This window comes from Hypanus sabinus, chromosome 5 (assembly GCF_030144855.1).
Source record: "Hypanus sabinus isolate sHypSab1 chromosome 5, sHypSab1.hap1, whole genome shotgun sequence".
NCBI lineage: Eukaryota > Metazoa > Chordata > Chondrichthyes > Myliobatiformes > Dasyatidae > Hypanus > Hypanus sabinus.
This window is the reverse complement of record NC_082710.1, coordinates 175,147,048-175,163,786: the sequence shown is the minus strand read 5'-3', so window position 1 is coordinate 175,163,786 and position 16,739 is coordinate 175,147,048. Positions and strand designations below refer to the sequence as shown.

Sequence of the window (16,739 nt, the reverse complement as noted above, 5' to 3'; positions counted from 1 at the left end):
TGGATGAAGAAGTGGAGGAATGGGTTAGTAAATTTGCTGATGACATGAAGTGTTGTGGATAGTGTGGAGGGCTATCAGAGATTACCACGGAACAATAATAGGATGCAAAACTGGGCTGAGAAGTGCAGACGGCGTTCAATCCACATAAGTGTGAGGTGGTTCATTTTGGTAGGTCAAATATGATGGCAGAATATATAGTATTAGTGGTAAGACTCTTGGGTGTGTGGAGGATCAGAGGGATCTTGGGGTCTGAGTCCATTGGACACTCAAAGCTGCTGCGCAGGTTGACTCTGTGGTTAAGAAGGCATACGGTGCATTGGCCTTCATCAATCATGGGATTGAGTTTAGGAGCCAAGAGGTAATGTTGCAGCTATCTAGGACCCTGGTCAGACCCCACTTGGGGTACTGTGCTCAGTTCTGGTCGCCTTACTACAGGAAGGATGTGGAAGGATGCAGAGGAGATTTACAAGGATGTTGCCTGGACTGGGGAGCATCTCTTATGAGGACAGGTAGAGTGATCTCGGCTTTTTCTCCTTGGAGCAATGGAGGGTGAGAGGTGACCTGACAGAGGTGTATAAGATGATGAAGAGGTACTGATCGTGTGGATAGTCAGAGGTTTTTTTCCCAGGGCTGAAATGGCTTGCACGAGAGGGCACAGTTTTAAAGTGCTTGGAAGTAGGTACAGAGGAGATGTCAGGGGTAAGATTTTACACAGAGAGTGGTGAGTGTGTGGAATGGGCTGCCAGTGATGGTGGTAGAGGCGGTTACGATAGGGTCTACTAAGAGACTCCTGGACAGGTACGTAGAGCTCAGAAAAATAGAGGGCTGGGTAACCCTAGGTAATTTCTAAGGTAAGGTCTGTATTGTGCTGTAGGTTTTCTATCGTTCTGTGTTTCACATATATTTAGCGAGTTGCCTAAGACTTTCCACAGTACTGCAGTAATTTTATGTATTGCATTGTACTTAGGCCACAAAAAAAAGCAAATTTCATAACCTGAGAGACGATAAGCCTGATTCTGATACAGGTCTCTGTTGTGGACTAAGAGAGGGAAGGGGGCAGTGAGAGGGGAAGCATGGTTAGGAGAAGGAAGAGGGGAAGGAGCGGGAAGCACCAGAGTGACATTCTGTAATGATCGGTAAACCAGTTGTTTGGAATCAAATGACCGTGCCTGGTGGCTCTGGGCTGGCTGGTGTCTGCACCCACACCACCTGCCACTGGCACTCCTCCTCTGCCACCTGTCTCACATCCCTCTTGTGGCACTCCACCCTCTGTCCTTTGTTTCCACCAGATTCACCAACTCGCTCTCTGCATTGACAAATATAATACTGTGCAAAAGTCTTTGGCACCCTAGCTACATATATGTGTCGGCTTAATACTTTTACACAGTACTGTATGTCGTCTTGCTTTTAGTTGTCCTTTCCTGGGAGAAAGGCAGTGTTCTGTCTCCTTGATGATGCCCCTCATGATCTTATCTACCTCTTATCAGGTCATCTTCTCTGCCAGTATCTGTGGAGAGAAATGCAGTCAAGACCTTTCATCCAGACCGAAGTGTTGACTATCCCATTTCCTTTGACAGATGCAGCCTGACCTACTGAGATCCCCCTGCAGTTTATTTTTGCTGGTGAAAAGAACTGTCCCAATAGGTGACCCATTCACCCAAAAGGTTTTAAAGATTAGCTTTACTTGTCACATGTGTATCGAAACATAGAGTGAAATGAATAATTTTGCGTCATCGTTTGCCATGTGCTGGGGGCAGCCTGTAAGTGTTGCCGCCCTTCCAGCACCAACATAGCATGCCCACGATCTAAGAACCCTAATGTGAGTGTGGGAGGAAACCGGAGCACCCAGAGGAAACCCGCACAGTTTTGATGAGAATGTACAAACTCCTTACAGGACAGTGGTGGGAATTGAACCCTCAAACAGTGATCGTTGCCGCTGTAAAGTGATTGCACTTTGCTGTGTAATATGGGCGGAGTTAAGTTATTCAGAACTTTCCGAGGTACCTTTCCAATCAGTAAAATTTGCTGCGTTATCATTGAGAACAGTTTCAAATGATAACTTTCTTCCAGCGACGATGAAGCAGAAAACACGCCGCATTCCAACGTTCAGCCATCGCATTCCAACGTTCAGCCGTCGCAGCTGCATTATGACAGTGACACGGACTTGGACGATGATCAGCGATCTGGTGAAGAACGGGCAGAGCACAGCTCCAAGCAGCCGGCTAATGAGATCAGCCCACAATCTGTGGCAGGGCAGGACTCAGTGCCAGTGACCAGTGATGCCATGCTCAATAATTTAAGTGCCACTGATGACATGGCCGGGAATAAGCCGGGCAAAGCAGTTGACCGAGATGCGGGGGTGGTCTCTCCCCAGGGCCTCATCACCTCCCCCTCTGCAGACATCCAACCTTGTTTGAAACCCGGCAAGGAGGATCTGAAGGAGGACATTGTAGCGGACGATATCTTCTCCAGAGGGTCCACCAAAATGGACTCCAGCCTTCTCAACGGTCCTGACACCCGAGAGGTCGCCAACACCTCCATCGCACCAGAGGAGCAGGTGGACAGGCATGAAGCTGATGACAGTGCAAGCAATAGCCCACGTGCACAGGAAGAAACCAAAGAGACGCTGGCTAACGTGGAGGTGGTGGATGGTGTGGAAGCAGATGTTGATGATGGTGAGTATGAAGAGGGTTTCAATCACTGCTGCAGGATGTGACAATAACATTTTCCTCTGTACAGAATGTGTTGTTCTCTGAATTGATAACTGGATTTTACCTTTGACCGACTGTAAGATATATAAGTGGAATTAGGCCAATCAGCCAGTCGAATCTGGCCTGCCATTCTATTACGTTTTTATTTCAGTCCTGTTCCCCTGCCTTACCCAGTCTTTCCCTTAATGACCTGGCCTCCACAGCTCCCTGAGGCAACAAATTCCACAGATTCACCAGCCTCTGGCTGAAGAAATTCCTCCTGATCTCCATTTGAAATCCCGTTATTCTGAGCTGTGCCCTCCGATCTCAGATTGTTCTGTTAATGGAAATATCCTCTCCTCGTCCACACTATCCATGTCTCTTAATAAACACTCATCCTCCTGAATTCTGCTGAATATAGGCCTAGAGACATCAAATGCTCTCCTTACGTCAAGCCTTTAATTCCTGGGATCATTCTTGAGAGTAGGATTTCTGATTTTGATTACTTTTTCTTAGATTCAGGTTCAGATATTTTTGTCACACGAACGTCAAAGCATACAGTGAAATGGGTTGCTGGATTCCACTGGAACTGGGGATATGGCCTCAAGATTAACAGGAAAAGATTTCGGATGGACATGCGGATAAACTGCTTTTCTCACAGTGAAAAATAGGGAATTTGTGGAATTCAGGGAAGCGGTAAAGGCTGACTACTTAGATTTTTGTATAGCCTGTTAAATATATTTATCTAAATATGTCTTGAATATATTTAACGAGGTAGCCTCTACTGCTTCCCTGCGCAAATTTTTTGCATTTCACTGTGCGAAAAGCAGTTCATCCTCATCTTAACCCTAAATCTGCTTCCCATTAGGGCTATGGGAAAAAGGCAGGTAGTATGGTTCAAAGTAAATTTATTATCAAACTACATAACGGTTGCAAGAAAAAGTTTATGAATCGTTTGCAGTTACTTGGTTTTATGCTTTAATTAGTCATAAAATATGGTCTGATCTTCATCAAGTCACTATAACAGACAAACACAATCTGCCTAAGCTAATAACACACCAACAATTGTATTTTTCATGTCTTTATTGAACTTGCTGTTTAATCATTCATAGTCCGTGCTGGAAAAAGTATATGAACCATAGAATTTAATAACTCCTTTAGCAGCAATAACCTCCACCAAATGTTTTCTGTAGCGGCTGATTAGACTTGCACAACAGCGAGGAGGAATTTCAAATTATCCCTCCATACAAAATCAATATTTCTGGACACCTTGCATGAACAGCCCTCTTCAGGTCAGGCCTCAGGATCTCAGTTGGGTCAAGGGCTGAATTATGACAGCCATTCCAAAGCACAATGTTTCTTCTTTTTAAACCATTCTGTTGTTGACTTGCTGTTGTGTTTCAGATCATTGTCTTGTTGCATCATCGAACTTCTCTGAATCTTCAAGTGCTGGTCTGCTACCCTGACATTCTCCCATAAAGCGTCTGATACAATTGTGAAGTTATTGTTCCCTTAAAGATTGCAAGCTGTCCAGACCCTGAGGCAGCAATGCAGCCCCAAACCATGGCACTCCTTCCACTATGCTTCACAATTGGGATGAGGTGTTGTTATTGGTGTGCAGTGCCCCTTTTCTGCCAAACATAGCTGTGTACATTCTGAGAAAATGTTCAACCTTTGTCTCATCTGTTCACAGGACACTGTCCCAGAACTGTTGTGGAACAGCCCCCAGGTGGTCTTTTGCAAACTTCAGACATGCAGTAATTTTTGTTTTTGAAGATCAGTGGTGACCTTCATGAACGTCATTCTTGTTCAGTGTTTTTCTTACAGATGACACATAAACAGAGACTTTAGCAAATTCTAGAGATTTCTGCAGGTCTTTTGCTGTTACTCTTGGGTTCTTTTTCACCTCCTTCGGCATTGCACATTGTGCTCTTGGTGTGATCTTTGCAGGATGCCCAGTCACAGGGAGAGTAGCAATAGTACTACATTTCCTGCATTTGTAGACAGTTACTCTTACTGGGGACTGATGAACACTCAGCTCTTTACAAATGCTTTGCAGCCTTTTCCAGCTTCATGCATCTCTACAGTTCTTCTAAGGTCCTCTGAAAGCTGTTTAGATTGGGGCATGGTGCACATAAACAGATCTTTCTCAAGAAGAGCAGTCACTGTCAGTAACCTGACTTGTCTTTTTTTTATAGGGCAGGGCACCTCGACAACCCACATTCATCTCATTGATTGGAACACCTGATTCCAAATTGCTTTTGTAGAAGACATTATTCCATAGCTTCATTTACTTTTTCGAACCTAGGCTGTGATTGTTTAAATGGTGTGCTCACTATTAACAAGAAGAAGTACAATTGTTTGTGGGTTAGGCAGATTGTGCCTGTTTATTATTGTGACTTAGGTGAAGAGCGGGCCAAATAGTCTACTCCCGCTCCTGTTTGTTATGTTCTTATTTTCATGAGAGATACTTTATATCTTTCTCCAGATTCGAGTGAGTTCTATGCTCTGCAACCAACTCAGTGCTTTGTCCTGACGGTTCCGAGCACACAGGATGAAACACCGGAAAAAGAGAACCCTGTAACTGATGGTTAGTTCTTTCTCGTCATTCTGTTTTCCATTTAATCTGTGTTTGTGCAACTCTGGAGCGCAAAAAGACCCTCACACTGCAATTGCCCTTGGAGGCAGATGTTTATAGAGAGAAAGCGGAGGGCCAGGGAAAAGCCTAGAACTGGTGAGCTATTCAAGGATATTCCTTGAATCTCCTAGATGAGATTTACTTTATTAGTCACGTGTACTTCAAAACGTCAGAGGCTGAGAGGTGACCTGGGAGAGGTGTACAAGATGATAAGTAGCATAGATCGAGTGGACAGCCAGAGACTATTTCCCGAGGTGGAACTGGCCAGTAAAAGGGGAGCATAATTGTGAGGTGATTGAGGAAAGTGTAGAGGGAAGTCAGAAGTCAGTTTTTAACACACAGCATTCTGGTTTCCTGGAATTACCCTGCCAAGGGTGACAGAGGCAGACACATTTTAGAGACTCTTAGACAGGCATATGGATGATAAGAAGAATGGAGGAATATGTGGCAGGGGTGGGTTAGACTGAGTTTAGAGTACATTAGAAGGGTGGCACAGCATTGAAGACCGAAGAGCCTGTACTGTGCTGTAGTGTTGTATAAAATATCAAAACATTTGCATCGATGACTAACACAATCCGAGGATGGTGCTGGTGGTTCCTTAAGGTTGTCATTGCCGGAGCAATGTGGAGACAAGCTCCCACTACCTATTAAATGTTCCCAACGGCGTGCACTTCAAATAGCTTCTGACAATCAAGTCCAGCTCCTGTCCTTCACACGTGGAACTGTTTCTACTGAATGGGGAAAAAATGGGCTACTGGAACCTAAAAACCAGTCGCTCTGGGTAGATGGAGCTCGTCAGTTGTCATTGGCAGCTCATTTATGAGAAGGAAAACTCTGATCTCAAACCTCCGCTGCCTTGCTGTGATACCCACTCATGGGGAAGGCTTTGTGAGTAAACCGCAAGGGAAAAATTCGGAACTGGAATCCCTAAGACAGTCCAGCATTAGGTTCAATGCTGACTGGCAACTCCTGTGACACCACTGGTGCCAAAGTTTATCCGTCTCTGCCATTTCTTTGGATTCATCTGCTGCATGTAAAGGGGAACCTGCTCCTTGGGCTGCAGCCTGCTCTCCATATCGTTCTGTCCAGGCTTGCGTATCAGGTAGACAGCTGGAACGCAATATCCTTGGTTGACCCCAACCAACGGAGCGCCTGAAGCTGGGGGCAGGCTGTGAGTGCGGACACACTTCTGTGCCACCATAGCACCCATGGCTATGCTGTGTTCGAAGACATTTCTGCACACCACTCCTGGAAACCCCAGCTGAAAGTCAACTGCTTTCCTACCTTGCCATTCAAAGTCATGCATCCGGAAATGTTCTGTATCCACTCCAGAGACCCCCGTTTCAGATCTCATCCCGGCAATTGTGGCATTCTCTCAGAACTGTCACTTGCCAGTCGGCCTCCAGTCTGGCCCATTGATGAGCACGCTGTCAATGTGTAACTAAGCTGCTTGAATCAGAGGTAATTCCTAGCCATCGTCGAATTAGTCATTTTCAGCAGAACAAAGGCTCCCGGAATTCATCCCATGGTAGTTAATGAGGAGAAGCTGCTTTTGCCAGAGCATTCATTTCCAGAGGACTGGAATATAAATGCAAGTATACAATGCTGCAGCTTGGTCTGACCACATTGCCGGTGATTAGTGGTATTCCACTGGGGTCGGTGTTGGAACCACTCCTACTCACATCTTTTTTTGTCAGTGATTTAGATGACAGACTTGATGGCTTCATGGCTAAGTGTGCAGATGATACGAAGATAGGTTGAGGAGCAGGTAGTGTTCAGGAAGCAGGGGGTCTGCAGAGGTCTTGATAGATTGGGAAAATGGGCAAAGATGTGGTAGGTCAAATATGGTTTAGGGAAGTGTATGGTCATACACTTTGGTAGAAGGAGTGAAGGTGTAGACAATTTCTGACTGGGAGGAAATTCAGAAATCCGAGGTGCAAAGGAACTTGGGAGTTCTTGTATAGGATTCTCTAAAGATTAACTTGTAAGTTGAGTTAGAGGTAAGGAAGGCAAATGTGATGTTAGCATTCATTTTGGGAGAACTAGAATATGAGCAAGGATGTGATTCTGAGTCATTATAAGACATTGTTCAGACCAAACTTAGGAATATTGTGAGCAATTTTAGTCCCCTTATCCAAGAAAAGATGTGCTGGCATTGGAGAGGGTCCAGAGGAGGTTCACAAGAATTATCCCAGGAATGAAAGGGTTAAGATTTGATGGCTCTGGGCCTGTACTTTCTTTGGTTTAGAAGAATGGGGGGGATGGAATGGAATCTCAATGAAACCTATCAAATAATGAACGATCTAAATAGTGCAGACATGGAAATCATGATTCCAATATTGGTTGAGTCTAAACAAGAGTAGAAGAACGTCCCTTTAGAACAGATATGAGGAATTTCTTCAACCAGAGGGTGGTATACCTGGAGTTCATTGCCATAAAAGCTGTGTAAGGTAAGTAACTGGGTAAATTTAAAGTAAAGGTTGATAGGTTCTGGGGACAAAGGGTCTGGGGACAAGGCAGGAGTGTGGGGTTGAGAAGGAAGGCAAATCTTTATGGGTTAATTCTTCTGTGTCTTGAGGTTTTATTGGATGGGATGAAGAACCATTAACAAGGCTTTTGCTTCAAATTTTTTACCTCAGTTAGGCATGCAGCCTCTGGTTAGATAACCTCCTGATGTTTTCCATCCTAATCACTTCGCTGTGGAAGTGTTAACTGATGTGGGCAAGTCTGGGCCTAGCTGGACTTACTAAGACCTCCTTACAGAAAATAATGCCTAGAAGGACAAACTTAATGCTAATGTGAATCTATTTCAACTTGTCGGGAAGTGTCTGGAGGTTGTCTTACCGATCCAGTGGTAATGTGATATCCACATACTCTGATTAAACTCTCACCGATGCAGGGTTGATGGCTCTCCTTTGCAAACCGTATTAGAGTGCTTTGTTAGTAATTAATTTTAAAACTTGAGAACTTTATTACCTGGGGCTTATGGTGGGTTGGGAATCTGGTAAGAACATAGTACATAGAATAGTACAGCACATTACAGGCCCTTCAGCCCACAATGTTGTGCCGACCTTCAAACCCTGGCTCTTATATAAACCCCCACCTTAAATTTCTTCATATACCTGTCTAGTAGTCTCTTAAACTTCACTAGTGCATCTGCCTCCACCACTGACTCAGGCAGTGCATTCCACGCACCAACCACTCTCTGAGTGAAAAACCTTCCTCTAATATCCCCCTTGAACTTCCCACCCCTTACCTTAAAGCCATGCCCTCTTGTACTGAGCATTGGTGCCCTGGGGAAGAGGCGCTGGCTGTCCACTGTGTCTATTCCTCTTAATATCTTGTACACCTCTATCATGTCTCCTCTCATCCTCCTTCTCTCCAAAGAGTAAAGCCCTAGCTCCCTTAGTCTCTGATAACAATACATATGTTCTAAACCAGGCAGCATCCTGGTAAATCTCCTCTGTACCCTTTCCAATGCTTCCACATCCTTCCTGTAGTGAGGCGACCAGAACTGGAGTTATGATCATAAGTGGATCTATGATCATACTGAATGTCACTGCCACTCTTTATAATACTGTTTATATTGTAAATATATGCTGGTATTTGTGTATTCCATGTTTATTCCACATCTGTACTTCTAACTTTATTTTAATATAAATCTTTATTGATAATTGTTGAAAGTTTTTTGTTGCATATTGCACTTTAATACATGTATAATACATGTATATGGAGAACAAATAGTGGGATAGTTGAGTAACTGTTGATTATTATGATCTTGATGAGTGGTAGGGTGGAGATGAGTCTCGACCAAAGAAGGTGTAAGGTGCTCCTTCGCTCTGCTAGCCTGCAGGTCACTCTTGGGCAAGCACCTGCTTACCATTACCCCCCCTCCCCCACCTCCTCCGATTAGGGTCACATAAAGCTATGAGAGCAGGTGGTGCATATCAGAGTCCCGGTTATGTGACCACTGACGCCGGGCAGACAACCTCTGAAGAGTATTGATAATGACTGGGGTCACCCGTCGTGTAAAGACTCTGCCTAGAAGAAAGCAATGGCAAACCATTTCTGTAGAAAAATTTGTCAAGCACAATCGTGGTCTTGAGACCATGATCACTTATACCATATCATACGGCACATAATGATGATGAGTTTGATATTGAAAACTCGAGGGCTCTCTCATCTGACAATTGGTTTAATATTGTCACATGTACCATGTACCAGTGAGAAGCTTTGTGAACCATTCAGCCAGGTCGTTCCATGTGTAACTACATGAAGGTAGTACAAGAGGAGAAGCAATAGACTAAAGTATTGTTTCAGTTACAGCGACAGTGCAGGTCGTCCTATAAGGTGCAAAAGCCATGACGATATGGACTGACTGATCAGTGGCTCTTTATTGGTCAAAAGGCCCATTGAAGAGTAATTTAAAATATGGAGCTGTTCCAGTGCCTGGTGGTGCATTCTTCTGCCCAATGGAAGTGTGGATAAGGGGTGGGAAGAGTGTTTGGTGGTGCTGTCTGTGTTCCCGAGGCAGCTGGTGGTGCAGATGGAGTTAGCAGGAGGAGGTTGGTTTCCAAGATAGACAGCTCCTGTGGTCTTGGGCAGATTGATCATCACCCCAGGCTCTGCAAAGTTCCTCACTGTCCCGGCTGCAGCTGCTCTGCTGGATGATCAGTAATGCTCAGAATTCTTTCTCCTTCCCATAGGTGCCAACACGGAGGAAGAGGCCACCCAGGTCTACACCTGTGACTGCCCCAGCTTCAACCAAGAGCCTCAAAGTGGTAAGTGATGCAGTGCAACGCCTTTACTGTCCAAAGTCTCTCAGTGACCTGCACCAGTCGTTCAGTCATGGGTTTACTATTGCACAGGAAGAGTCCATTTATTTGGGAGATCTCGGGCAGGGTTCCCTGGAGGTTGACTTGTAGGTTGAATCGATAGTGTGGAGGGCAAATGCAGCTTCAGCATTCATTCTAAGAGGACTAGAATATACGAGCAAGGCTTTAATGCTGAGGCTTTGTGAGGCATTGGTCAGATGGTATTTGGTTCTTTTCTCACTTTTTTCTTGCTTTAGTAAGGTTTTTTTCTTTTTTTTGTGTCACCATATTTTTCAATTCTTAATATTTTTTTTCCTCTTTTGAGACATTGTAAGTGTTACTTACTTCAACGTACTCTTTATTTTGGATGATAATAATAATAAAAAGATTTGAAAAGGAATGGAACACTGGGCGCAGTTTTGGGTCCCATGTCTAAGAAAGGACGTGCTGGCATTGGAGAAGGTCCGAAGGAGGTTTACAAGAATAATTCAGGAATGAAAGGGTTAAAGTATGAGGAGCGTTCGATGGCCCTGGGCTTGTGAGGGGTTCTCATTGAAACCCATTGAATATTGAAAGGCCTAGCTATGGTGAATATGAAGAGTCTAGGGCCAGAGGGCACAGCATCAAGATAAAAGGACATCCCTTTAGAAAAGGGATGAGGAAGAATGACTCTTGTCAAAGGGTGGGAAACCTGTGGAATTCATTGCCACAGAAAGCCATGGAGGCCAAGTCATTGGAAGTATTTAAAGCAAAAGTTGATGGGTTCTTGATTAGTACCAGTGGTTACAGGGAGAAGGGAGAGAAGGGGTTTACATGGATAATAAATCAGCCTTGATCAAATGGCAGAGCAGACTCAATCGTCCAAGTGACCTAATTCTGCTCCTGTGGGCCTGATCCAAACCCTGACCGGTCTCTGCCTACTTATTCCTTTTAATTGCTTTTCTGTTTAAGCATCCCTATCCACAGGCACTTGCTCGTGTTCTCACTGGATGCTCTTGATACGTAGCTCTTGTAAATCATGCATTCAACTCATGGACCATCTTCGAGTTTCATTAAATAAATATTGGCAAGGCTGATCCTCTCACAAAATTGTAACTACCACCACATCCAGTATCTGCTGTAGTTCCCAGCTCATCCCCTGAGAGGCTGAACCATCTGTTGAAGCGCTGCTCTGTCCCCAGCTCTGCCACCGTGCTTGTTCTTAACACATTCAATACTTTCCATCTACTTTCTGAGGCAAGTACTCAGCGCTGTTGGAACTGAGCCTAGTCTTCAGCAACTGAACTGTAACAGGAGATTTAAAAAGAGCATGCCATTTAAAAGGACCAGCACACAATCTGCTGGCGGGATTTCGGCAGGTCAAGCAGCATCTGTGGGTGATGGAGTAGGGGAAGGAACTGTTAACATTTCCAGTCAAATCCCTGCACCAATCCCGAAATGTCGACAATTCCTCTCCCCTGCAGATGCTGCTCGAATCACTGACTTCCTGCAGCAGATTATGTGTCGGTCCAGATTCTGAATCAGAACCGATTTTGTATCAATGATAAATGTCGTGAAATCAGTTGATTTGTGGCAGCAGTACAAAAGATATTTTTACAAAATCTGTACAACAATTAATATTAAATAATTTGTAGAAAATGAGCACAAAAAGTATTCTGCCTTGATATTGTTTTACCTTATCCTAGCTGAATGCATTGATCTGTATGAGCAGATCTGTTTTGCTTTTCAGGATCTTGGAAAATATGATTAATATAAACCAAAACCAAGACCAATTATTGTGTCTTGAGCTACAGTGAAAGGTACTGATCTGTAAATACATCCAGTAGTGGAAGTGATAACAGAATCAGGTTTAATATCACCAGCATGTGTTGTGAAATTTGTTGTTTTGGGGCAGCAGTAGAGTGAAATACATAATAAAGTCTATAAATTTCAATTAGAGGTGTGTATATAAAAACAAAAAAAAATGTAGTTTAAAAAGAGAGGGGAAATTACTGAGGTAGTGTTAATGGGTTCATTGTCCATTCAGAAATCTGATGGCAGAGGGCAAGAAGCTGTTCCTGAATCATAGAGTGTGTGTCTTCAGGCTCCTGTACCTCCTGTCTGGTGGCAGTAATAAGAAGAGGGCACGTCCTGGGTGATGGGGGTCCTTAATGATAGATGCTGCCATTCTGAGGCATTGCCTTTCCAGCCCCCACCTATCAGAAGGAGCTGATTTGACACACGTGGGCCGAGTCTTGATGCAGAGCTTCCTTTGTTCTTCCACAGATAACCCTGCGACAGCGGCAGACAACACAGAGGAAGAGGGCACGCAGGTATTTACCTTCCAGTCTCCGACTTTCAGCAAAGACCACGCCAGAAGTAAGTTCTGGGGTAAATACACCCAAAAGTGGATTTTGTGGCAATGAGCAGAGAGATCCAGAACTTTGATTAGGCCACATGTGGATACTGATCTAGGTGTGAATGCACTATCTGTGGACAATGATGTGTGTAGGAATGGCATGAAATGGTGTTGGAGCAAAATTTAGTTTTTCACTGGGTAACAACTCAGAAACAAGTTTATCATCACTGACATTCATTGTCAGTGATTAACTGGAATCTGAAAACTTGCACTCGTTCCTCAATCGCTCTTTATTTAGTTGTGCACAAGAACAACAGCGTAGCCCTTGTTGTCAAACTGTTCCACAGCTTGTCATTTTTATACAGAAATGGACCAGCTGGTTACAGATGTTGACCAGTTGTTAACCTTGTACTTGCTTAAATTCTTTATTTGGATAATCAGTCACCAATAACACTACAATAATACAGGTATTGATGGATAGTAGAACAAATAAGTACAAAAAGAGCAAATTTGCGAGGTAGTGTTCAAGGGTTCAGAAATCTGAGAGTGGAGGGGAAATAACCTGTTCCTAAAACATTGAGTGTGGGTCTTCAGTCTCCGGTACTTTCTCCCTGATGATATTGATGAGAAGAGGTCATGTCCTAGAACTCCCACAGGATTCAAAAGCAATTATCATACTTGATAAAATGCAGTGCCTATAAAAAATATTCATCCCCTTCCCCCCACTGGACGTTTTCACGTTTTATATTTTTTACAACATTGAATCACAGTGGATTTAATTTGGCTTTTTTTGACGCTGATAACAGTAAAAACAGATCTCTACAAAGTGATCTAAATTAATTACAAATATAAAACACAAAATAATTGCTTAAGTATTCCCACCAAATCATCACTGGAGCCACCAATTGGTTTTGGAAGTCACATAATTAGTTAAATGGAAATCTGTTTTTGGAGACCTATGTGCAGTCAAGGTGTTTCCACTGATTGTAGTAAAAATACACGTGTGTCTGGAATGTCCAACTGCTGGTGAGTCAGTATCCGGGTAAAAACTGCACCATGAATACAAAGGAATCCAGGCAACTCCGTGAAAATGTTGTTGAAAAGCGCATGCCAGGAGTTGGATACAAGAAAATTTCCTGTCACTGAGTATCCACTTGTTCAGTCAATCATCAAGAAATGGAAAGTATATGGCAAAGTTGTAAATCTGCCAAGAGCAGGCAGTCCTCAGAACCTGAGTGACCGTGCGAGAAGGGAAGCCACCAGGAGACCTATGACAGCTCTGGAGGGTTACAAGCTTCAGTGGCTGAGATGGGAGAATCTGCATACCCCTGCTGCCCGGGTGCTTCACCAGTCACAGCTTTATGAGAGAGTGGCAAAGAGAAAGCCACTGTTGGGAAAATAAAAACTCACATGAAATCTGGGCTAGAGTTCCCCGAAGGCATTATGGGAGACTCTGAAGTAAACAGGAAGAAAGTTCTATGGTGTGATGAAACCAAAATTGAGCTTTTTGGCCATCAGACTAAATGTTATGTTTGGCATAATTTTCAATCCATTGAGAATTTGTGGCTAAACTTGAAAAGGGCTGTTCATTCATGAAGCCCATACAATCTGACAGAGATTGAACAGTTTTGTAAAGAAGAATGGGGAAAAATTGCAGTGTCCAGATGTGCTAAGCCAATAAAGACCTATCTACACAGACTCAAGGTTGTAATTGCTGCCAAAGGTACATCTACTAAATACTGACTTGAAGGGGGTGAGTGATTATGCAATCCATTATTTTTTGTTTTATATTTGTAATAAATCTAGACTAATTTGTAGAAATTTGATTTCACTTTGAAACAAAAGAGTCTTTTCTGTTGATCAGTGTCAACAAAGCCAAATTAATCCACTGTGATTCAATGTTGTAAACCAATAAAACATGAAGACTTCCGGGGATGGTGGTGGTGAATACTTTTTATAGGCTCTGTAAATACAGCTCAGACAGAAATAACCCTACTATTCTACAGGATTGAAATTTACAAGGATATTTCAGGACTGCAGAGACTGAGTTTTGGAGACTGGATCAAGTATATTTGGAACTTTGAGTGTTCAAAGTAAATTTATTATCATTTATGTTACTAAATACAGTCCTGAGATTTATTTTCTTGTACATGAAAGACAATGTATTGAAAATAGTAATAATAATAAATAAGCAATAAATTATTGAGAATGTGAGATGAAGTGAAAGTGAGCCCATGATGGGTTGTGAGAACAGTTCAGTGATAAGTTAAGTGAAGTTGAACTAAGTTATCCCCTTTGGTTCAAGAGCCTGATCCCAATAACTGCTCCTGAACCTGGTGCTGTGGGACCTTCCTGATGGCAACAGTGAAAAGAGAGCATGGCCTGGATGGTTGGGGTGCTTGATGATGGATGCTGCTTTCCTGGGACAGCGCTCAAAGTAGATGTGCTCAGTAGTGGGGAAGGCTTTACCTGTGATGGATTTGGCTGTATCTACTACATTTTGTTGTTTTTTTTTCTGTTCAAGGGCATTGATGTTCAAAAAATACACTTAGTAAGATAGATGCAGGTCAGACAGAAATAGCCCTACAGATGTTCAAGCTTATAATCTCTTGTTGGCTTCTTTACCAATCTTTTAACTCGTATCATATCCATTCTCCATGAACTTCATGTCCTGTACAAGGAAGCATCCAGAGGAAGTTTACAAGAATGTCCCAGCCTTGAGGGACTGACTTGTGGATAAAAGTTAAGTATATTGGGACTTTCTTCATGGGAGTGTGAACTACTAGAAGTATATAAAATTTCGATAGGTATTGATGGAATGAATTCATACAGTCTTTTCCCATGGTTGGGGAGTCAAGAACAAGAGGGCACGCTGGGAAGGTGAGAGGGAAGAGATTTAATAGGGCACAACCTTTGGTCCATATGGTTCGTGGTTGAGACAGGTACATTAACAACACTTAAAAGGTATTTGGCAGGTATGTCAATAGGGGTTTAAGAGGGAACATGATTAAGAAATATAAAATTATTAGTGGTATAGACAATGAGACATGGGAGCAGAATTAAGCCATTCAGCCCATTGGGTCTGATCTGCCATTCCACAATGGCTGATTTTCTTTTTTAATCCCTCTCAACCCTATTATCCTGACGCCTTCCTTTATTTTTGACACCCTGACTAATTAAAATCCTATCAACCTCTGCTTAAAAATAGTCAAGGACTTGGCCTCCACATGATTGTAACGTGAAGTTTCTGGAAGGCAACTCACACACAGCAGACCCCATGGGCTCAATGAGAGAGAATGATGGGATAATCGACTCAACTAGACAAGGGATGAACACTCCTGCCCTCATCTGAATGGGTGGCAGTTACATTCCAGCAAGCTACATTCAATCACAACTTCGGATGCTATGTATGTGGAGCCTGTCTGTTCTCACTGTGACTGAGTGGGTTTCCTCTGGATGCTCGATTTCCTCCCATATCCTAAAGCTACGCTTGTTTTTTGGCCTAGTTGGATTCTGTAAATTTCTACAGTATAGGATTGAAAAGACAGGGAGGAGTTGGTGTGTATTGGCAAAGGAATGGGCTGAAGGGACTTTACTGAGAACCACCATGGACTCAATGGGCTGAAGGGACTTTACTGAGAGCCACCATGGACTCAATGGGTTGAAGGGACTTTACTGAGAGCCACCATGGGCTCAGTGGGCTGAAGGGACTTTACTGAGAGCCACCATGGACTCAATGGGCTGAAGGGACTTTACTGAGAGCCACCATGGACTCAAGGTGAAGGTCCCACTGAGTTGTAAGGGAGGCCTTTTAATGGAAAATCCTACAAAAGGCAGTGGATTTGGCTCAGTACATCAGGGGTAAAACCCTCCCAACCATTGAGCACATCTACACGAAACGTTGCTGTAGAAAAGCAGCATCCATTATCAATTATCCATTATCTCCACCCAGGCCATGTTCTTTTCTCACTGTTGCCATCAGGTAGAAGGTACAAGAGCTTCAGTACTCTTAACCACCAGTATAGGGTCAAGAACAATTACTACCCTTCAACCATCAGGCTCTTGAACAAAGACAGGAGAACTCCACTCATTCTATTGAGATGTTCCCACAACAAATGATCTCACTTCAAGGACTCCGTAATCTTGTCATTTCATGCTCTCATTATATATTGCTATTTATTTATATTTACATTTCACCAGTTTGTTGTCTGCTATGCTCTGCTCTTTCATTGATCCCATTTACGGTTACCGTTCTATAG

At 43.3% G+C, this 16,739-nt stretch overlaps 1 protein-coding gene across 5 annotated transcripts in view; it reads left to right on the top strand.

Moving 5' to 3' along the window:
- Positions 1-16,739, top strand: part of mdc1 (mediator of DNA damage checkpoint 1) — a 94,916-nt gene that overhangs the window by 18,068 nt on the left and 60,109 nt on the right. For all 5 annotated transcript variants that reach the window (XR_009512392.1, XM_059970980.1, XM_059970978.1 and 2 more), the window contains exons 4-7: positions 2,071-2,675; positions 5,179-5,280; positions 10,035-10,109; positions 12,408-12,500. Coding sequence is in view for 4 of the 5 variants with exons in the window: in XM_059970980.1 (XP_059826963.1) it covers positions 2,071-2,675; positions 5,179-5,280; positions 10,035-10,109; positions 12,408-12,500 (875 nt within the window). In the remaining variant the exon portion in view is untranslated. The remainder of the gene's footprint in view (positions 1-2,070; positions 2,676-5,178; positions 5,281-10,034; positions 10,110-12,407; positions 12,501-16,739) is intronic.